General features: G+C 32.1%; 1 protein-coding gene across 1 annotated transcript; it reads right to left on the bottom strand.

Moving 5' to 3' along the window:
• Nucleotides 1–774: 774 nt before the first annotated feature.
• Nucleotides 775–23,293, bottom strand: LOC148938928 (galactose-3-O-sulfotransferase 2-like). The gene is made up of 2 exons (XM_089107436.1): nucleotides 23,137–23,293; nucleotides 775–1,496 (listed from the first exon to the last, which is right to left on the bottom strand). The coding sequence occupies exons 1-2, from the start codon at nucleotides 23,199–23,201 to the stop codon at nucleotides 845–847; spliced, it is 717 nt and encodes a 238-aa protein (XP_088963562.1). The 5' UTR covers nucleotides 23,202–23,293; the 3' UTR covers nucleotides 775–844.
• Between the last annotated feature and the right edge of the window lie 766 nt (nucleotides 23,294–24,059).

Genomic DNA, 24,059 nt, shown 5'->3' with positions numbered 1-24,059 from the left:
ATAATAATATTCACTGATGCATTTTGTTCTCATCAATATATTTTGATAGGACATCTAATGCTGACCAAAGTTTATTTATATGGAGAATATTCACTTTTCCAGCAAAGCATAGTTGGTCCTCCTGCTTAAACTTGCTTAATGATATCATGTATCTCGCATACATAATGTCCCATTCAAGACATAGTCTACAGCCAGAGGTTATTTCTACAGATACATTGGGTACTCGTATATTGTTGCTGTTGTTGCTGTCAGTTCCATCAATAATCTCCAATAATGTAAATGCACCACTCATTTTTTTCTCCACTAATATCCTCTCAAATAAACTATTCTCTCTCTGAATTCAATTCTCTTACTAATATGAACTACAATGAAAATTACTCCTTATATCCGAATCCAACTACTAATCAAGTTAGTGTGACCGCCGCTCTCTCTCTCTGTTTGGCCTCCAAAAAATGAGTGTTACCTCAGAAAACCTGTTTGGTAAGGCAAGTATCGTTCATAGTAATAGGTGACTGACCGTGACAACCCAATGTACCGGTTAAACTATACGCAGATTCATGCCACAGGCTTGTGAAAGTGCATGTATCCTTTTAACGAATTGGGCCCTTACTACTACCGATTCCCTTTCAAAGCCCTTTTACTAAAAATGTTATTATTTGAAACACAAGCGAATAACTATACCTTTACATTCTACAAGCAGGCTGAAAATTCAACGGCCAATTGGATACACTGCTATTGCATTAGAACATTTTTCATGAAGCTTTCACACAAAAAGTCAAACTTAGGCGTGCAGCGTATGGAGTTCCAGAAATTCTGCAACTCCAGAAAAAACACTAAAGTGAAACTAAAATAAACCTGAATAAATATTCGAAAGATACCTTCTAAAGGTGTTGTAAAGCTTCATATCTGCCTTTAACCATTTTTCTAGCAGTACCGTCTCCTTTACTGAAAGCTTATGCTTCTTTCTTGTTCTTCTACGAAGTTTTGGCACATATGACATTTGCCCAATATGACTTCCAAGTAAGTTTTTTAATAAAATTATTGACTCATCAAAATATTCTGATATCATTACTAAGTTAAACTGGTTGTCAATTTCACTTATAAATTTATCTATAGCTGTATCGTTTTCGAACAATATTGGTTCAAATCCGAGGGTAAATGATAGTTGATTTCGTCCAAAAAACTGGAACAACCTATTGTCTTTGATAGTATCATTTTCTAATTTATTCAAAAACATTTCGAAAGAAGAGACATTATAGTGTTCTCGTAAATCCATAAAATGAAACATTGATTCAAACTGATCAACTGGGTTTCTTAATATTGTTACATAGTTAGAGTCTTCTCCAATTAGTTTCTTAATGTTGACAAAATCCCACCTCTCATCTTCAACAAAAATGTCAAAATTTGAAATCTTTCCAGAAATAGGCGGATCCAGATTCTTAAATGCTATAGATTTGGACTTCCAGTCGTAATAACTTCCATAAAAATAGGATAACCTACAACAAGAAAGAAGGGCTTAAATCTTAAGTTGCTTTCACACAAAGCCGTGGAATATTTCACACTAGCATAACCTAAGGCTATATGTTACGTTACAAAATCTTACAAAGTAAGTCGTGTCGTATAGTTCACAGTGCCAAAAGGAATCAGACTCTACATAGATTTATGCGTTGTGCATGTTTATGTCAAATCACGGAAACGGAAAAGAGTGGCATTAAACGAATTCGTAAATGAGCAATTAGCAAATTTTGAAAACAAGTCAATAATTTTTTTTAGACCCTTTCACATTTGACTAGAGCTTGAACATCTCCATTTCATATTTTGAATTTTGAGAACTTATGAGGATTCCAGGCAATGATTATGATGGTTTCGTTGGTTCTTATGTTTGGCTAGAGCAAAAGGACTTGTTTGCGATAGAAATATACCCAGCGTGCGGATAATTACAATATTACACACATAGTGCGAAAGCTGCTTTAGTCTGTAAATTATTTTCTGATATACTTAAAATACTAATGATTTTTGGTACTCATTTCTTTAAATACATGATAGTGGAGACTTAGGACAAATTCAAAATTATTATAGAAACAATTTATCGGCACGTGTTCGGTAGCTAAGGTCACTTCTTTGGTACCCGGGTCGGGCCTCCTAAGATCTAAGGTCTGGGTAGCAGATTTCTATTCTTGCTACCCTAAAGGTAATTAAATATGGGGATGCCGGTTGCTAATTTCGTTGCTCAGAAAAATCAATAAAGTAGTGTAGTGCTCAAGAGAACTATCTTCCGACGTCTTTCTCCCTTTTTATTTGGGATTCATCCTTTAGATTCGTTTATTTCTCGTTTATTTCTTCATTTATATCCCGTTTATTTCTTCATTTTTATGATTTCGGTTCCAATTTTTCAACTGCTCATGCACTAATCGACGCCACGCAGTTTATACGTTCCCAACTTGACCTTAAAAATACTGTATTGGACCTATTTCTGGATTTTTCTAAGGCCTTTGATATGGTTAATCACAGTGTTTTATTAAGTAAACTCAAGAACTTATGGATTTCTGAAGTTCCTTTCTCATGGTTCGGCTCTTATCTCTCTGGTAGAGTACAGAGTGTGAGTCTGGGTGGCGTGACTTCGTATCCCCTACCTGTCCATAGGGGCGTCCTGCAGGGCTCTGTTCTTGGTCCAATACTTTTTCTCCTTTATATGAATGATTTGGTTACGGACTTGGGTCCATCAGTGCACCCAGTTCTTTTTGCTGACGATAGCAATTTCTTCATCACTGGCCCTAATTTACCATCTGTCGTCACCTCTACTCAAATCCTTCTGAATGGATTACAGGACTGGTGTCTCGTTAACTGCATGACCATTAACAGCAAGAAAAGTCAGGTTGTATTATTTTGAACCCCTTACAAAAATAATTGAAGTTAAGCAAGCACTTGGCCTCAAGTATCCCACCAATCTCCTCCCGCAGGTCGAAGTTGCCAAGTTTCTTCGTGTCCACATAGACTCCTCCCTATCATTTGCAACACATGTTTCCTACATCAGAGCCATAATCTTGCGACAGGTAAGTATGATTAATCGTGTGATTCTTCCTCCCAATATCCTTGTCACCCTTTATTACTCTTTTATTTACCCATATATCTAATGCTGCGGATCTCTTTGGGGCAACGCTTATCCTTAAGTTACAAATAAATTAAAATCTGCCCAAAACTGTACCGTCAAAGCAGTTTTTCGCCTGCCCCGACTATATCCCACCCAGGACTTGTAATCTGATTTTGGTATTATCCCTTTTGAATCAATCATCAAAAATTCAATTTATCCCTTGCATACTCCGCTTACCAAAAAATCTTCCTCCCCAATTATTATCTTATTTTAATTGTAATAATTCTGAAGGCCTCTGTCTCCGTTCATCCAATCGTTCCTTCATTGTCCCCAAGTGTGTATCTAGTTCCACCCGGTGATCCCCCATTTATAAATCTATACTTCAATGGAACATAATACCCCCCAGTGTCGAGCTATTGACAAGTTTTCACACGCTGTATAACAATGTTACTAAACTTTGATATTATAATTCTCTAAATTTTAATCAATTTGCTTTAATTTACCCGTGTTTTCTCTTTCTTTTTTCTTTTTTTTCTTTTTTCTCTCTTCCTCATTTTCAATTTTTTGTTGTTATGGTCCTAAACAAGTTCGCTTCCAGGATCTTTATTATTATTGGTGTTATGTTTTATTTCTATTTGAATAACTCGAATTGAATTGAATTGAATGGATGTAGCATCACAGTATTTACATTTACAGACAATATTCTTAAAATCTTTTTCCACAAATTCAGCTTTTCAAAGAAAATTAAAGAGTTCCAATAAACTAAAAATGAGCAGAAATAAAGACAAATAATCCTCCGAGAATAAAACTGACTCAAATCACCATCAATAAATCGATGAAACCCAAAACCAACAGAAATTACAACAAATAATCAAGTGAAACTCAAAACGAGCATAAATTAATATGAGTAGGGTTGACGAGTCCCATGCCTTTTCAAGAACAAAACATAATTTGCTTTTTACTGAAAACTAAAAACATAAAAAATATTTTCACAACTTTTAATTTAATAATGGGAAAATATCAAGACTTAATGCGTAGCTCCAGCATTTAATTGGGAGGCAAGAGGGGGTACATATTTGGGAAGTCAAGAAACATGGGATATCATTCGGGAGAAAGGGGTGTTAGAGCATTTGTAGAAAACACGATTCTAAATAATTTGTTTTCAAGATGTCTGAAAACTAATTTTGGTAAATTATTTTATAATGGATACTGAACACTCAACAATAAAAAAGTAAAGGGGGCAAGTTTTCATTAGCACATTTCTCTTCAAATGGTATTGAAGAAAATATGCTATTTAGTAAAAAAGCTACTCAGTTATACTCTAAACATTACACAATACATAATAATAAAAAAACATACGTCAGAAGCAAACACAAAAATTAAGTAGCCTACTGGGGTCGTTTTTACTAAATTTGTCAGCAATGAGTTGCTGCAGACAACAGTTGCATATCAAAAACAACCACACGGGTGGGCGAAGGTGCATATCTATACACTCCGTTTTTTTTAAGCCAGCTTCGCCACTAATGTTACAGTACCTATCCCCCCTCCACTTTCCCCGACCCCTATGCCGAGCACAGGATACTCAATCTCATAGTAGAACCAAGCGCTATTCTTACAGTCCTGTGTACCGTTCTGTTCAGTTGCATGTGATTTTAGCAAATGAGCAAATACAAAAAGAGGAAATACACCCTTCAAATTACCAATGTTGAAACCTTATACAGAAAATATATCCCCCCTCCTTGAACAACAAGAAAAAATCAATTATTTGCGTGGGCAGCAGCGATATGTCCTCTTTATTTCTTCATTGATATCGAGGCACTGGTACATCATAGAGAGCTGTTTAAGCGCTCATTTAAAAGCTAATTCTTATATGTTATTTTTAGATATGAATTAGACTCGATAACGCCGTCATAAAGTGTCATATGGCGTTCTAAAAGCACAATTTTGGTGACATTTCCGGAAAGGAAAGGATTGGCTGGACACATGCACATCATAGAGTGCTAATTATGGGCTCACTTATAAACTAATTTTTATATTTAATTAGTTTGTATAAATTCAATTTAAAAAGGCAATCATTTCCACATGGCACCAAAAAGTACACTTTGGGTTGATTTTGTATTTTTTTTTTTTTTAAGAGTTTAGTGTTGTAGCCTAGAGTCTTAGCTTAGAGTCTTAGCTTAGAGTTTTTATTGAAGTTCTAATTTACTTTAGTTTTAGTTAAGAGTTTAGAATTTTACCTTAGAGTCCTAGCTTCGAGTTTCTGTTAGAGTTCTAGTTTAGTTTAGTTATAGTTAAGAGTTAGGAGCTTTAACCTAGAGTCTTATCTTAGAGTTTTCGTTAGAGTTAAAGTTTACTTTAGTTTTAGTTAAGAGTTTAGAGTTTTAGCTTAGAGTCTTAGCTTAGAGATTTTGTTAGAGTTCTAGTTTAGTTTAGTTTTAGTTAAGAGTTTAGAGTTGTTTAGCTTAGAGTCTTAGCTTAGAGTTGTTGTTGAAGTTCTAGTTTAGTTTAGTTTTAGTTAACAGTTTAGAGTTTTAGCTTAGAGTATTAGCTTAGAGTTTTAGTTAGAGTTGAAGTTTAGTTTAGTAATAGTTAAGAATTGAGAGTTTTAGCCTAGAGTCGTATCTTAGATTTTTTGTTAGAGTTCTAGTTTAGTTTAGTTTTATTTAAGAGTATAGATTTTTATCTTTGAGTCTTAGCTTAGAGTTTTAGTTAGAGTTAAAGTTTAGTTTAATTATAGTTAAGAGTTGAGGGTTATATCCTATAGTTTTAGTTAAAGTTGTAGTTTAGTTAAGTTTTAGTTAAGAGTTTAGAGTTTTAGCCTAAAGTCTTAGCTTAGAGCTTTAGTTAGAGTTGAAGTTTAGTTTAGTTATAGTTAATAGTCTAGAGTTTTTACCTTAGAGTCTTAGCTTAGAGTTTTAGTTGGAGTTGAAGTTTAGTATAGTTATAGTTAAGAGTTGAGAGTCTTAGCCTAGAGTCTTAGCTTAGAGTTTAGTTAGAGTAAAAGTTCAGTTTAGCTATAGTTAAGAGTTTATAGTTTTAGCTTTGAGTCTTAGCTTAGAGTTTTAGTTAGAGTCAAAAATTAGTTTAGTTATAGTTAAGAGTTTAGAGTTTTAGCTTAGTCATAACTTAGTTTTTGCTAGAGTTCTAGTTTAGTTTAGTTTTAGTTAAGAGTTTAGAGTTTTACCTTAGAGTCTTAGCTTAGAGTTTTAGTTAGAGTTTAAGTTTAGTAATAGTTAAGAATTTAGATTTTTGGATTGGAGTCATAGCTTAGAGTTTTAGTTAGAGTTGTAGTTTAGTTTAGTTTTAGTTAAGAGTTTAGAGTTTTAACCTAGAGTCCAAACTTAGAGTTTTAGTTATAGTTGAAGTTTAGTTTAGTTATAGTTAAGAGTTTATAGTTTTAGCTTAGAGTCTTAGCTTAGAGTTTTAGTTAGAGTTCTAGTTTATTTTTACTTAAGAGTTTTAGCTTAGAGTTTTAGCCTAGAGTCGAGGAGGGGGAACAATAGATATTGATGAAAATACTAAACTAACATAACCACAAAATTCCCCATTATTACATAGAAATAGCAAAACCATAGGTTAGATTAGGTTAGATTAGAGGTTAGGTTTCTCCAAGTTTCAGTTAGGTTAGGTTAAGTTAGCTTATCATGAGGGCTCATGATAAGCTAACCTAACCTAACTCTTAACTATAACTAAAACTCTTAACTATAACTAAACTTCAACTCTAACCAAAACTCTAAGCTAAGACTCTGAGGTAAAACTCTAAACTAAAACTTAACTAAACTAGAACTCTAACTAAAACTCTAAGCTAAGATTCTAGGCTAAAACTCTAAGCTCTTAACTAAAAATAAACTAAACTAGAACTCTAAATAAAACTCTAAGCTAAGACTCTAAGGTAAAACTCTAAAATCTTAACTAAAACTAAACCAAACTAGAACTCTAACTAAAACTCTAAGCTAAGACTCCAAGATAAAACTCTAAACTCTTAACTAAAACTACACTAAACTAGAACTCTAACTAAAACTATAAGCTAAGACTCTAAGGTAAAACTCTAAACTAAAACTAAACTAAACTAGAACTCTAGCAAAAACTCTAAGCTATGACTCTAAGCTAAAACTGTAAACTCTTAACTATAACTAAACTAAACTTCAACTCTAACTAAAAATATAACCTCAGACTTAACGATACAACTCCAAACTCTAATCTGTAGATAAACGATACTCCAAACCTAACTAAGTTTTAAGCTAGTACTTTAGTTTAGAACTCAAAACTCTTAACTATGATTAAGCAAACATTTAATTTTAACTAAAACGTTAAGATAAGACTCTAAGCAAAACTCTAAACTATTAAATATAACTAAACTAAACTTCAACTCAAACTAAAACTCTAAGCTAAGACTCTAAGCTAAAACTCTAAACTCTCAACTAAAACTAAGTTAGAAGGGAACTCTAACAAAAAATCTAAGCCAAGACTCAAAGCTAAAACTCTAAACTCTTAACTAAAACTAAACTAAACTAGAACTCTAACTAAAACTCTAAGCTAAGACCCTAGGCTAAAACTCTAAACTCTTAACTATACATAAAGAAAGAAAAACGAGCAAAAATGGGGTTTTTATAGGCCAAATGAAGATACTGAAAAAACGAAGCGAATATTTCGAGAGTACAAACGCCTCTCTTCTTCAGTGCGAAACGAAACGATGTATCAATAAAAGCCAAAAATTAAAAGAATTAAAACCAACTACCTAACAACCATAAAAGCGAGTTATTCGCCAATATCCGTGATTTGCACAAAATCTAAAAAATATGAACTGCCATCGACGGATACTAGCAAACAACTGAACAAGGAAAGGAATCAATTCATTCACTCGAAAAACAAAACGAACCAGCAATTAAATAAGTCAAAAAACACAAATCAAAGGGAAAATTCAGTTTATCTTGGTTTCCCATACATTAAAGGGATTTCAGACCACATTTCAAAAAATCTAAGAAAAAATAACATTTACACTTATTATAGACCCAGAAAAACTATCAGGTCCCAAATTTATCAAGGTAAAGACCCTATCCCGATAGGTGAAAACTCTGGTGTCTACAGAATTCCTTGTTTGTGTGGTCTTTGGTATATAGGAAGAACTGATCAGCGACTACCAAATAGATTAACTTAGCACTCTAGTTCAATTAATAATACACTTAAAAAGTGGAAAAAACCAGAAAATTTTGACTCTGCCCTTGCAGAGCACATTTTTGAAAAACCAGACCATACTATTTTGTTTAATCAAGCTAGTCTTATTTCGCATGATAAAGGTATTGTCCAGCACTACAGAGAAGCTGTTGAAATTTATAAATACCAACATTTAGGTCTAGCTTTAAACAGAGATTCCGGTGATTTAAGAATAAACGAGTCATATTTCGGGTTTCCCAAAAGAGAAGCCGATACTTTAGTGATCCCTGAAATAAACCTTGAACCACTTTCCCAATCATCTAATCAAACACATGAACAACCCCTTAGGTCTCAAAGGGTGTCTTCAAGAAATGCCTTAATTAAAATCCGAAATCAAATGACATAGTTTTCCAACTTATTTAATTGCTGGTTCGTTTTGTTTTTTGAGTGACTGAATTGATTCCTTTCCTTGTTCAGTTGTTTGCTAGTATCCGTCGATGGCAGTTCATATTTTTTGGATTTTGTGCAAATCGCGGATATTGGCGAATAACTCGCTTTTATTGTTGTTAGGTAGTTGGTTTTAATTCTTTTAATTTTTTGGCTTTTATTGATACATCGTTTTGTTTCGCGCTGAAGAACAGAGGCGTTTATCCTCTCGAAATATTCGCTTCGTTTTTTCAGTATCTTCATTTGGCCTATAAAAACCCCATTTTTGCTCGTTTTTCTTTCTTTATGTGATGTCAGGCCAATGTGGTTTAAGAAATTATCTTAACTATAACTAAGCTAAACTTCAACTCTTAACTAAAACTCTAAGCTATGACTCTAATCTAAAATTATAAAGTAAAACTAAACTAAACTAAACTTCAACTCTTACTAAGACACCAAACTATGAGTCTAAGCTAAAACTCTAAACTCTTAAATAAAACTAAACTAGAAATCTAACCAAAACTCAAAGATAAACCTCTAGGCTAGAAACTCTAAGTTCTTAACTATCACTAAACAAAACTTCAACTCTAACTAAAGCTCTAAGCTAAGACGCTAGGCTTAAAGTCTAAACTCTTAACTAAAAGTTAACTAAGCTACAACTTTAACTAAAACTCTAAGCTATGACTCTAAGCTAAAACTCTAAGTTCTTAACTATAACTAAACTAAACTTCAACTCTAACAAAAACTCTAAGCTAAGACTCTAAGCTAAAACTCTAAACTCTTAACAAAAAATAAACTAAACTAGAACTTCAACAACAACTCTAAGCTAAGACTCTAAGCTAAAAAACTCTAAACTCTTAACTAAAACTAAACTAAACTAGAACTCAAACAACAATTCTTAGCTAAGACTCTAAGCTAAAACTCTAAACTCTTAACTAAAACTAAAGTAAACTTTACCTCTAAGGAAAACTCTAAGCTAAGACTCTAAGGTAAAAGTCGAAACTCTTAAATATAACTAAACTAAACTAGAACTCTATCAAAAACTCTAAGCTAGAACTCTAAGGTAAAACTCCAAACTCTTAACTAAAACTAAAGTAAACTAGAACTTCAATAAAAACTCTAAGCTAAGACTCTAGGCTAAAACTCTAAACTCTTAACTAAAAGTTAAATGAACTAAAACTTTAACTAAAACTCTAAGCTATGACTCAAAGCTAAAACTATTAACTCTTAACTCCAACTAAAATAAACTTCAGCTATCACATAAACTATAAGATAAGAATCAAAGCTACAACTCAAAACTATAAACTATAGCTAAACGAAACTCTTAACTATAACTAAACTCTAAGCTAAGACTCTAGGCTAAAACTCTCAACTCTTAACTATAACTAAACTAAATTTCAACTCTAAATAAAATTCTAAGCTAAGACTCTAAGCTAAAACTCTAAACTCAACTAAAACTAAACTAAACTAGAACTATAAGATAAAACTATAAAGTAAAACTAAACTAAACTAAAATAAACTTCAACTCTAACTAAAACCCTAAACTAATACTCTAAGCTAAAAACTCTAAACTCTTAACTATAACTAAACTTGACTTCAACTCGAACAAAAACTCTAACCAAAGAATCTGGTCTAAAAATATAAACTACTAAATAAAACTGAACTAAGCTATAACTTTACCTACAAATATTATAAATTACTCTAATTAATAATTATAAATTAGAGAATCACTATAAACTGAACTTCAACTCTAACTAAAACTCTAAGCTAAGACTCTAGGCTAAAACTCTTAACTCTTAAATAAAACTAAAATAAACTTCAACTCTAACTAAAACTCTAAGCTAAGACTCTAAGGTAAAACTCTAAACTCATAGCTAAAACTAAACTAAACTTCAACTCTAACAGAAACTCTAAGCTAAGACTCTAAGCTAAAACTCTAAACTATTACTAAACTAAACTAGAACTCTAACTAAAACTCTAAGCTAAGACTCTAAGCTAAAACTCTACACTCTTAACTAAAACTAAACTAAACTAGAACTTCAACAACAACTCTAAGCTAAGACTCTAAGCTAAAAACTCTAAACTCTTAACTTAAATTAAACTAAACTAGAACTCTAACAAAAACTCCAAGTTAAGACTCTAATATATAACTATAGACTATTAACTAAAACTAAATTAAACTACAACTCTAAATAAAACTATGAGCTAAGACTCTAATGTAAAACTCCAAACTATTAACTAAAACTAAAATTATCTACAACTCTAACAAAAACTCTAAGCTAGGACTCTAGGGTAAAAGTCTGAACTCTAAACTAAAACTAAAGTAAAATAGAACTTCAACACAAACTAAAAGCTAAGACTCTAGGCTAAAACTCTAAACTCTTAACTAAAACTTACCTGAACTACAACTTTAACTGAAACTCTAAGCTATGATTCTAAGCTAAAACTCTAAATTATTAACTATAACTAAACTAAACTTCAATTCTAACTAAAACTCTAAGCTATGACTAAAAGATGAAACTCCACACTCATAACTAAACAAAACTAAACTAGAACTCTAACAAAAACTCTAAGCTCTGACTCTAGGCTAAAACTCTAAACTCTTAACTAAAACTAAACTAAACTAGAGCTCTAACTAAAACTCTAAGCTAAGACTCTAGGCTAAAACTCTAAACTCTTAACTATAACTAACCTAAACTTCAACCCTAACTAAAACTCTAAGCAAAGACTCTAAGCTAAAACTATAAAGTAAAACTAAACTAAACTAGAACTCAAACTAAAACTCTAAGCTAATACTTGAAGCTAAAACTCTAAACTCTTAACTAAAACTAAACTAAACTAGAACTCTAACAAAAACTCTAAGCTAAGACTCTAAGCTAAAAACTATAAACTCTTAACTATAACTAAACCAAACTTCAACTCTAACTAAAACTCTAAGCTAAGACTCTAAGGTAAAACTCCAAACTCTTAACTAAAACTAAACTAAACTAGAACTCAAAGACTCTACGCTATGGCTCTAAGCTAAAACTCTAAATTCTTAACTATGACTAAACTAAACTTCAGCTCTAACTAAAACTCTAAGCTAAGACTCTAAGGTAAAACTCTAAACTTAAAATCTTAACTAAAACTAAACTAAACTAGAACTCTAACTAAAACTATAAGCTAAGACTCTAGGCTAAAACTCTAAACTCTTAACTATAACTAAGCTAAACTTCAACTCTTAACTAAAACTCTAAGCTAAGACTCTAAGCTAAAACTATAAATTAAAACTAAACTAAACTAAACTTCAACTTTAACTAAAACTCTAAGCTATGACTCCAAGGTAAAACTCTAAACTCTTAACTAAAACTAAACTAAACTAGAACTCTAACAAAAACTCTAAGCTAAGACTCTAAGCTTAAAAACTCTAAACTCTTAACTATAACTAAACTAAGCTTCAACTCTAACTAAAGCTCTAAGCTAAGACTCTAGGCTAAAACTCTAAACTCTTAACTAAAACTTAAATAAACTAGAACTATAACTGAAACTCTAAGCTATGAATCTAAGCTAAAACTCTTAATTCTTAACTATAACTAAACTAAACTTCAACTCTAACTAAAGCTCTAAGCTAAGACTCTAGGCTCAAACTATAAACTCTTAACTAAAACTAAACTAAACTAGAAATTCAACAACAACTCTAAGCTAAGACTCTAAGCTAAAAAACTCTAAACTCTTAACTAAAACTAAACTAAACTAGAACTTAAACAAAACCTCTAAGCTAAGACTCTAACCTAAAGCTCGAAACTCTTAACTAAAACTAAAGTAAACTTTAACTCTAAGGAAAACTCTAAGCTAAAACTCTAAGGTAAAAGTCTAAACTCTTAACTATAACTAAACTAAACTAGAACTCTAACAAAAACTCTAAGCTAGGACTCTAAGGTAAAACTCTAAACTCCTAACTAAAACTGAAGTATAGTAGAACTTCAATAAAAACTCTAAGCTAAGACTAGGCTAAAACTCTAGACTCTTAACTAAAACTTAAGTGAACTACAACTTTAACTAAAACTCTAAGCTATGACTCTAAGCTAAAACTTGAAATTCTTAACTATAACTAAACTAAACTTCAACTCTAACTGAAACTCTAAGCTAAGACTCAAAGCTAAAACTACAAACCATTAAATATAGTTAAACTAAACTTCAACTCTAAATAAACTGTAAGCTAAGACTCTAGGCTAAAACTGTCAACTCTTAACTATAACTAAACTAAACTTAAACTCTAACTAAAACTCTAAGATAATACTCTAAGCTAAAACTCAAAACTCAACTAGAACTAAACGAAACTAGAAATCTAAGCTAAAACTATAAAGTAACACTAAACTAAACTCAACTTCAACTCTAACTAAAGCTCCAAGCTAAGATTCTAAGCTAAAACTCTAAACTCTTTAACTAAAACTAAACTAAACTTCAACTCTAACTAAAACTCTAAGCTAAGACTCTAAGGTAAAACTCTAAACTCATAACTAAAACTAAACTAAACTAGAACTCTAACAAAAACTCTAAGCTAAGACTCTAAGCTAAAACTCTAAATTCTTAACTATTAATAAACTAAACTTCAACTCTAACTAAAATTCTAAGCTAAGACTCTAAGATAAAACTCTAAACTCTTATTTAAAACTAAACTAAACTAGAACTTCAAAAACAACTCTAAGCTAAGACTCTAAGCTAAAAACTCTAAACTCTTAACTAAAACTAAACTAAACTTCAACTCTAACTAAAACTCTAAGCTAACGACTCTAAGGTAAAACTCTAAACTCATAACTAAAACTAAACTAAGCTTCAACTCTAACAAAAACTCTAAGCTAAGACTCTAAGCTAAAACTCTAAACTCTTAACTAATACTAAACTAAACTAGAACTCTAACTAAAACTCTAAGCCATTACTCTAAGCTAAAACTCTAAACTCTTAACTAAAACTAAACTAAACTAGAGCTTCAACAACAACTCTAAGCTAAGAATCTAAGCTAAAAACTCTACACTCTTAACTAAAATTAAACTAAACTATAACTCTAACAAAAACTCTAAGTTAAGACTCTAAGCTAAAACTCTAAACTCTTAACTATATCTAAACTAAACTTCAACTCATAACTAGAACTCTAAGCTAGGACTCTAAGGTATAACTCTAAACTTTTAATAAAAACTAAACTAAACTAGAACTCTAACAAAAATCTAAGCTAAGACTCTAAGGTAAAACTCTAAACTCTTAACTAAAACTAAAGTAAACTAGAACTTCAACAAAAACTCTAAGCTAAGACTCTAAGATAAGACTTTAGGCTAAAGCTCTAAACTTTTAACTAAAAGTTAACTAAACTACAACTTTAACTAAAACTCTAAGCTATGATTCTAAGCTAAAAATATAAACTCTTAACTATTGCTAAACTTAACCTTAACTCTAACTAAATCTCTCATCTATGACTATAGGGTAGAACTCTTAACTCTTAACTAAACTAAACTAGAACTCTAACAAAAACTCTAAGCTAAGACTCTAGGCTAAAACTCTCAACTCTTAACTAAAACTAAACTAAACTAGAGCTCTAACTAAAACTCTAAGCTAAGACTCTAAGCTAAAACTATAAAGTAAAACTAAACTAAACTAAAACTCTAACTAAAACTCTAAGCTAAGACTCGAGGCTAAAACTCTAAACTCTTAACTAAAACTAAACTAAACTAGAACTCTAACAAAAACTCTAAGCTAAGACTCTAAGCTAAAAACTCTAAACTCTTAACTATAACTAAACTAAACTTCAACTCTAACTAAAACTCTAAGCTAAGACTCTAAGGTAAAACTCCAAACTCTTATCTACAACTAAACTAAACTAGAGCTCAAAGACTCTAAGCTATGGCTCTAAGCTAAAACTCTAAATTCTTAACTATGAATAAACTAAACTTCAACTCTAACTAAAACTCTAAGCTAAGACTCTAAGATAAAACTCTAAACTCTTAACTAAAACTAAACTAAAGTAGAACTCTAACAAAAACTCTAAGTTAAGACTCTAAGCTAAAACTCTAAACTTTTAACTATTACTAAACTAAACTTCAACAAAAACTCTAAGCTAAGACTCTAAGCTAAGACAGAAATAGAACAGAAATTTTAAATTTGTTTCATATCTGAGAAAATTCAGAACTGAAGTGGGACTTTTTTCTCTTCTTTGGTAAAATTCAGAATTGAGCTAACTTTATTTCTGTTATTTAAGAAAATTCAGAAGAGAACTTTAACATTTTTGCACTTCTTTGAGAAAACTCAGAATTAAAGTGGAACTCTTTATATTCATGGTGAATATTCACAATCAAAGTAGAACTCTTTTTTATCTTTTACGGGAAATTTATAACTGAACTTAAAAATTTTTCCACCTCTTTGAGAAAAATCAGAACTGAAGTGGAACCTTCTTTATTTTATTGAGATACCTCAGAAACAAAGCGGAACTTTTTGTCTTCAGAAGAGAACTTGAACTTTTCTTCACTTTTTTGAGAAATCTCAGAATTAAAGTGGAACTCTTTATCTCTATGGCGAATATTCACAATCATAGTATAACTTTTTTCTATCTTTAATAAGAAATTTAGAACAGAACATAAGACTTTTTTCACCTCTTTGAGAAAAATCAGAAGTGAAGTGGAATCTTTTTATTTTCTTTGGAAAAAAATAGAATTGATCTTTAAATCATTTCTTTTCATTGAGAAAATTCAGAAGAGAACTTAAACTTTTCTTCACTTCATTTAGAAAACTTAGAATTAAAGTGGAACTTTTTATCTTCAAGAAGAATATTCAAAATCGAAGACAACTTTTTTCTATCTTCTATGGAAAAATTTAGAATAGAACTTTAATTTTTTTATTTCTTTGAGAAAATTAAGAACTGAAGTGGAACCTTTATTATTTTCTTTGGAAAAAATTAAAATTGAACTGTAACTTTTTTCTTTTCTTTGAGAAAACTTAGAATTAAAAGAGGAACTCATTATCTTCATGGCGAATATTCGCAATCAAAGCATAACTTTTTATATCTTTTACGAGAAATTTAGAACAGAACTTTAAATTTTTTTCACCATTTTGAGAAAAATCAGAACTTAAGTGGAACATTTTTATTTTCATAGGAAAAAATTAGAATCACTCTGTAACTTTATTTTGAGAAAATTCAGAAATGAAAAGAGGAATCCCTTTTATTTTGAAAAAATTTAGAATTGATCCGTAACTTTTTTAATTGGGAAATTTTCAGAGGAGAACTTGAACTTTTCTCTTTTTCATTGAGAAAACTCAGATTTAAAGTGGAACTTTTTATCTTGATGGAAAATATTCACTATCTTAGTATGACTTTTTTCTATCTTCACAAAAAATTTAGAACAGAATTTTAAATTTTTTTCACCTCTGAGAAAAATCAGAACTGAAGTGGAAGCTTTTTTTATTTTCTTTGGAGAAAATTAGAATTGAACTGTAACTTTTTTCTTTTCATTGAGAAATTTTCAGAAGAGACCTTGAACATTTCTTCACTTCTTTGAAAAAACTCTGAATTACAATGGAACTGTCTATCTTCATGACGAATATTCACAATGAAAGTATGAATTTTTTTTATCTTTTACGACAAATTTAGAACAAAACTTAAAATTGTTTCATCTCTTTGAGAAAAATCAGAACTGAAGTGGAACCTTTTTATTTTGTCAGGAAAAATAAGATTTTGTCTGTAACTTATTTGTTTCTTTGACAAAATTCAGGAGAGAACTTGAAGTTTTCTTCACTTTATTGCAAAAACTCAGAATTAAAGTGGGATTTTTATCTTCAGAAGAGAGATAACTTGAACTTTTCTTCACTTCTTTCAGAAAACTCAGAATTAAAGTGGAACCCTTTATTTTCATGGCGAATATTCACAATCACAGTATAACGTTTTTCTATCTCTAATAAGAAATTTAGAACAGAACTTAAAATTTTTTTCACCTCTTTGAGAAAAAATCAGAACTGAAGTGAAATCTTTTTATTTTATCTGACAAAAAAAAAAATTTGTCTGTAACTTATTTCTTTTCATTGAGAAAATTCAGAAGAAAAATTGAACTTTTCTTCACTTCGTTGAGAAAACTTAGAATTAAAGTGGAACTTGTTATCTTCATGGCGAATATTCACAATCAAAGTATAACTTTTTTCTATCTTCTATGGAAAAATTTTGAACAGAATTTTAAAATTTTTGTCATTGAAATAGTTCAGAACTGAAATAGAACCTTTTTATTTTCTTTGGAAAAAATTAGAATTGAACTGTAACTTTTTTCTTTTCTTTGAAAAATCTTATAATTAAAGTGGAACTCTTTATCTTTATAGCGAATGTATGCAATTGAAGCATAACTTTTTCATATCTTTTACGAAAAATTAAAAACTGATCTCATAGTTTGTTTCACCTCTTTGAGAAAAATCAGAACTGAAGTGGAACCCTTTTATTTTCATTTAAAAAAATCAGAATCGATTTGTAACATTTTTTAAAGAAAATTCACAAATGAAAAGAGGAATCGTTTTATTTTGAAAAAATTAGAAACTAAAACCCAACTTTATTAAAAAAAATCAAATATTATTAATAAAATCAAATGTATTTTAAACTTGAATGTTCTTATTTCTGAAAACTAAAACCCAACTTTATTAAAAAAAACAAATATTATTAATAAAATCACATGTATTTTAAACGGGGATGTTCATATTTCTGAAAATTCAAACCCAGCTTTATTTAAAAAAAATGAAATATTATTAATAATATCAGATTTATATTAAACATGGTTTTTCTTATTTCTGAAAACTAAAACCCAGATCTATTAGAAAATCAAATGTTATTAATAAAACCAGATGTATTTTAAACGTGGACGTTTTTATTTCTGAAAAATAAAACCCAACTTTATTAAAATATCAAATATTATTAATAGAATCATATTTATTTTAAACGTGGATGTTCATATTTCTTGAAACTAAAACCCAGCTTTATTAAAATATATGCAAAAATGTACCTAATGAGGCCTTGGATCATCCCCAACCTCCAAAAAAAATATTAAAGTTAATCATTGGGTTTCATACAACATACACCTATGAAAGGCTATGAAACCTAGCTCGGAAAAGTGCGAAATAGTAAACTAAGCATCCCAAATCATAGGTTTCAGACAACATACACCTACGAAAGGCTAAGAAACCTAGCTCAGAAAAGTCCAAAATAGCACACTAGACATCCTAAATCATAATTTGCATGCAACACACACCTACGAAAGGCTAAAAAAACTAGCTAAAAAAAGCCTAAAATAGTAAACCAAACATCCCAAATCATAGATTTCAGACAGCACACCTAAGACAGGCTAAGAAACCTAGGTCAGAAAAGTGCAAAATAGTAAACCAAGTACCCCAAACCATAGGTTTTAGACAACATACATCTACAAACGTTAAGAAATCTAGCTTAAATGTGAATTTTTTATGCTTTAATAATGTTTTATGTCATTCTAAGACATTTAAAAAAATTTGAAATAAAATTATCATGTTAAAAAATAAAATTCAAAAAGTATAAAAAAATGGGGGGTGGGTCCAAAAGTTTGGAGGGACTGGGCTCCTTGGAGGTTGGAGAGAGGGGAACTTGGAGGTTCAGGTGCTTGGTGGCTAGGGTCACTGGTGATTGCGCTCCTTGATGGTTCAAATCCATAACCATCTAACTAATCCCGTATTGTGTACTTGTCTGTTATAGCGACCAAAGCCGAGAAGTAAAGCTATGTCAAGTCACATGTCTCAAACTGTTTCACCCCAAATAATCCCCTACAATGTCAATTTTTTATGCTTTAAGTATGTTTTATGTCATTCTAAGACATGTAAAAAAAACTTGAAATAAAATTATCATTTTAAAAAAATAAAATTCAAAAAAGTATAAAAAATGGAAGGGATGCACCCAAAAAAGTTGGAGGGAGAGGGGGCCCCTTGGTGGTTGGGGAGAGGGGGCCTTGGAGGTTGAGGTCCTTGGTGGCTAGGTTCAATCGTGGTTGTGGCCCTTGATGGTTCAAATCCATAACCATTTCACTAATCCCATATTGTGTACTTGTTCATTCTAGGACATGTAAAAAAAGTGAAAATAAAATTGTCATGTTAAAAAAAATAAACTTCAAAAAATATAAAAAATGGGGGGATGGGCCCAAAAAGTTGGAGTCATGGAGCCTCTTGGAGGTTGGGGATAGGGGACCTTGGAGGTTGGGGTCGTCGGTGGCTAGGGTCATTGATGGTTGCAGTCCCTGATGGTTCAAATCTATAACCATCTCACTAATCCCATATTGTGTACTTGTCTGTTATAGCAACCAAAGCCGAGAAGTAAAGCTATGTCAAGTCACATGTCTCAAATTCTTTCACCCCAAATAATCCCCTAAAATGTCAATTAATCTCTGGCGTTACCTTTGTTCTGGCAACTTTGCACAGATACATTTTAAATTCCTATGAAGCCTATTGATTTTTCTGTCATGAGTTTTTACACAATCGAAGCTCTATAAGTTCAACGTACTTCATGTCTGTATCAACTACACATCATTCTGTCTGGAAATTAATGATAATATTTTATTAAGGAATGTTTACGAGGTGATATTGTGTCTTCCTTATATTAGTTGCGTCCCTCCCGTTAGTATTTCTAGCTCTGTAATTAGTTTACAAAGAGGATGTGGTCTTGTACCTGTCGTATTCAATGAGCGTGTGGCTGTGATGCCACTTCCCCCTCTGGTAATACGTGGCCCTCTACTAATATTTCCATCGTAATGCTACTGCTTCTACTAATACTACTACTACGGCTAAGTTACTACTATTACTAGTGTAACTACTGCTATTAAAGTTAAAGCTAACACTATTAATTCTGCTGCTACTGCCATCCCTACTGGTAAAACTACTACTACTGCTAAAGATAGGGATATTAAGTAGAAAAATCTGGGGAAGATAATTTCTTAAACCATATTGGCCTGCCATAACATATAGAAAGAAAAGGATCAAAAATGAGGGTTTTAAAGGCCAAACGAAAATACAGAAGAAACACACGAAGCCAATATTTCGAGAGAACAGCCGCCTCTCTTCTTCAGCGCGACCAAAATAATAGAAACAAGGAAATTGCCAAAGAATAAATCAAAAAAACAAACGCGGAAAGTCAACAAAACCAATTAAAAACCAACGAAAAAAACAGCAAAAAAATTAAAAGATAAATAAAATTCAATAAACGACAAAATTATAAGAAGTAAAATCAAATACGTAAATACCATAAAGTGAGTGATTCGCCAATATCCGTGATTTGCACAAAATAAAAAAAAACTCGGACCTGCCATCGGCAGATGGCAGTAATTCGTTAGTATCCCGTCAACATTCCCCAAAAGTTTCGCTTTATGATCCTTGTTCTTTTTGGTAACCTAGAATCAAACCTCCTCTTTTTTCAATAATAAACCCTATTTGCATACCATGGGCAACTTAAATATTTACAGCACTAGCTCCATCGGTTAGGGACGACACGTCTTCCCCGGAGCCATAATTGTTTTTGAAAAAATTGTTGTATTAAAGTTTATATAATAATTCTTGGGGAGCTGATGGGGGCAGCTAAATACGGCGTAAGAAAGAAGCTGGTTACCATCAAGTCACTACTAGTACCCTTAAAAGAGGCAATAAAACTTTCAATTTCAAATTTAATGAGCCCCCTCCAAAGTTTCTATCACATCTTCTGCCACGTACAGTGTGATGCCTCAAAAACTTTTGCCTGGTACCTTAAAAATTTCACTTTGATGTCCAAATGTGCTTATTACCCATGAGCATCCAGATAGATATAGAAGTGTATAGGGTGGGAGCAAGAAATGAATCTTTAATCTCTCTTCATTAGAACTAATCCTGAATGTGGGTTCTAAAGGTTGATAGCTCCCCTCTTATTAGGCTACAGAAGAAAGCTTTCCTTGTAGCATTAAAGATTACATTTGTATGAAACTACTAGTGTAAAGGCCCATGGTTTGCAAATAGGGTTAATTATTGGGAAAGGGGGAAGTTTATCCTAGGTTACCATAAAGGTAACTCATTTCCAGTAAAAATGACGCGTTCATTCGTACAAAAAGCTCCTGTAATTAAATAATAAAAATTACATAGAAAATAAAGAGCTTTACAGAAATTTAGTATCGTAGAGCTTTGCCATCGTAGGATGGCAAAGGGGCCGTGGGGTCGTAGGTACAATACCTAGGGGTCTTAGGATGGCCAAAGTTCTAAAGAATTCATTTGGGTTAGCCATATTCAAAAGAAACGAAAGTATAAATTGAAAGGAAAAGTCTGCTCTTGAGTCTTTAAAGATTGAAACTTTTAGAGATCGAAGGTTTCAGTAAATGCGTTTCTGGCAATTTCTCCGTTAATTCGCCAAACACGCCCAATCATAGTTTTTAGATAGCAATTTTTTTTCAGCATAGTTGAATGGTCCATCAACTATTTCTCTGGGAATAGTGGGTATGTCAACCTCCGCAGTTATGCAATTTGTCCAATATGCTTTCCACGGCACTTATTAACTAAAAATTAAAAAAGCACTTTGAACAAATTAACTAATTACGAAGAATTCGTAGTTGATACTGATCAAGAGTGCTTAATTTCATTAAAGTAACAAAGAATAGCAACACGCTTCAAAAACAAATTTTTGGAAGTTTTAAATAAGAACTGGAAGCCTCTCAAAAGCGGATAAAAATAACAAAATGCCCCCTCCCCCCAATAGTCTACTTTTGAAAGTAACTGATTACTTAAGGGAACCATTTAACAATCCAAATGAACTGGAATTTTCGTGTTTATGAGGAAGTCTTCCACCTTCCCAACCTGGGCGCAGCTAATGGGGGAAGGGAAGCTCCCCCGCCCAAAGTTCCAAGGTATCTGTACGCTGCACCGACACCTTGAAATTTAACTTGTGTTTTTAGTTTAATTCTTATGTGCCTACATTTATAGGCACACTGGTCGGTTTGTGTGTTATGTTTGCGTTTCCAAACTATTCTCTTTTTTCTTTCATTTTCTAACTATTGTCATTTTAAACTCAAAATAAATAGTTCTTGCTTGGCTTCATTGAAACTACTATTTTTTTCACGTTAGTTCATAGTAGTCCACCAGCTAGCTTTCGTTTTACAAAATGGCCAGTTCTAAGGTTTAGGTCCAATTCCTGGACTAAGAACGATTTTGACATTCATTTTTGTATTTGGTTGTTTTGACATCCACTTGGCCCAGGGTACATGTCCTTTAAGTCTCAGGCCGAATTAAACAATAACCCAGGCTATGTGACGGATATAACCCGATGACCCCGTAACCAATAACCCGACTGATAATATAAATTAAAAAACCTTTTTCTAGTAAAGCCTGTCAGTGAGAGATAGGCAATTTGCGTAATTTAGGACAGTGTCCCTAGCACTGTAATGTCCTTGTCAACTCTGGAAGCATATTTTTATATTTTGACTAATGTTGATTGCCGCTGGATTGATTTGATGCTTTCCGAGTTAAATTGGTGCTCCTAGTGGCACTCGAGGGTGCTATAGGTTTGAGAGAGAGGTAATGGCCAAATTCATACTTTCGATCATAGGGATTTTCATTCCTTGTTTTCGCTTTTATCTCAATTTCTATTTTTTAGTTCCAGTTTTAAAGAGATTCAAAATAGACTCCTTAAAGAAAAAAAAGTGAAGAATTGATTAATTCCATAGTTTGGGGCCTTAGTCCTCACGGCTGTTCTCATCATTCCTTCTCAGAAGCACATGGTTGGGTCTTACAGGTTCTAATAGGGCCTTCTAAGTAAAATGGGAATCTAAGACTTTTAATATGATGCATTGGTGGTGGTTCAGTTGTTCGGAGGCAAAAAACACCGAATGGGGGCTGGCTGTGGTTCAGTCACACTTTGAAACCAATAAAGCACTAAACGATATTACATCAAATTCAATCAGCCCCCCTTACAGGCACGGGGCACTAACTGGATTGTCATTGGTTAGTCCTAACGTGCTGCCTAGTTAACTTTACCGCTAGTGAACATCCTCCGGCAGCTTTTGACTTATCAAGAATATGAATGGAAAGCGAAGCCAACCTTGCTAACCAGTTGACCAATATTGACCTCTAAGAGAGTAAAACCAACCAGCGTTGACAACGCGGTAAAATTGTATCGCATTTGGAACAATTTAGGGGTCCTGGTACAATGCGGTATATTTGGAAATTTTTTGGCAGAATACAAATTTTCCTGTATATTTTGGTTTTACTTGCTCCTTTCTTACTTGACTATTTGTTTAAATTTAGTTTATCGATTTTGTTCTTGTTACAACAAATTTTCTGACCTGCTATTTATTTAAATACAAATTAAGCTCTTGCAGTACAATTTTAGCAAGAAAACGTGTAATTTTTTATTTCAAAGCGTTGGCAACGCTGCAATCAAGAGGCTTTTCCTCGTTGAATCTTCTTGAAATAAATCTTAATAAGAAAAAATGACTCACTTTAACAAGATATCAGCCACAGTGGTGCCAGAAACTTTAAAGGACTTTGCGAACACAACTTTCATGTTTTGCACTGACAAACTGCATCAAACTTATCATTTATCATGAAAAAGGTATCTTTTAGTTTATTGAGAACGATACGTATATTTGAAGCAATGTCTTTCTCGATAGCCTCACAATATTGATAAAAAAAAAGTGTTCCTGGCCAAAATCCAGTATCGTCAAATTTTTGTTCTTGTATAGGCCTGCTGCCGATTGCGTAATAGAGGTGATAGCATAATAGGCCTCAAATGCTTATCATGCATAATGCTTAAAAAAGTATTTAAAGGAAATTCTGAAAAAAGGTTTCTGTTTCCAAATACATTAATTAGTAATTCTTTTCGTGCCATTTAATTTAAAACCCTAATCAAAGACAAAGATTATCCCCCTGCTATTTAAGAGTTGAACACATTTAGGTGACATGAATATACGTATATGATAATGGGCAATTCTTTGAATTCAGACAAGGAAAAATATTGGAAGATATATATACTGTCAAAAGCCCCAATCTTTCTGCTTCACGCCAAGAAAAATGCATCATCGGAGAAAGGGGAACTAGACGAAACCGCTTTAGCATCCCTTTCACTTTTTCAAGATCTAAAATGGATTGGACCGCACCTCCTCCCCCATCACATCCTTTATTGCTCCTGGGTCCCTATGTAACCACCCATGGCTAAGGATAAAATATAAAATGTTTTCTTTTTTGTTAAAAAAAAAAGTGGAAAGGCTTACTTGTTATGCCCTCGGCGTCAACCTCACTTACCCAGTTCCAGGGGCAAGGCCCGTGGCTAATGCAAAATACGAATTGTTCTAGAAGGAAATGCTAGGTGTTTTAGAAGGGAAAAGGTGAATGTGTTTCATCTTGGATGCCTTGTTGACAGGAA

The sequence above is a fragment of the Artemia sp. Qi Xiang Cuo genome, unplaced genomic scaffold, assembly GCF_049724085.1.
Source record: "Artemia sp. Qi Xiang Cuo unplaced genomic scaffold, ASM4972408v1 HiC_scaffold_30, whole genome shotgun sequence".
Classification (NCBI taxonomy): domain Eukaryota; kingdom Metazoa; phylum Arthropoda; class Branchiopoda; order Anostraca; family Artemiidae; genus Artemia; species Artemia sp. Qi Xiang Cuo.
Note: the sequence above shows the minus strand (reverse complement) of the source record. Positions and strands in the feature narration are given on the sequence as shown.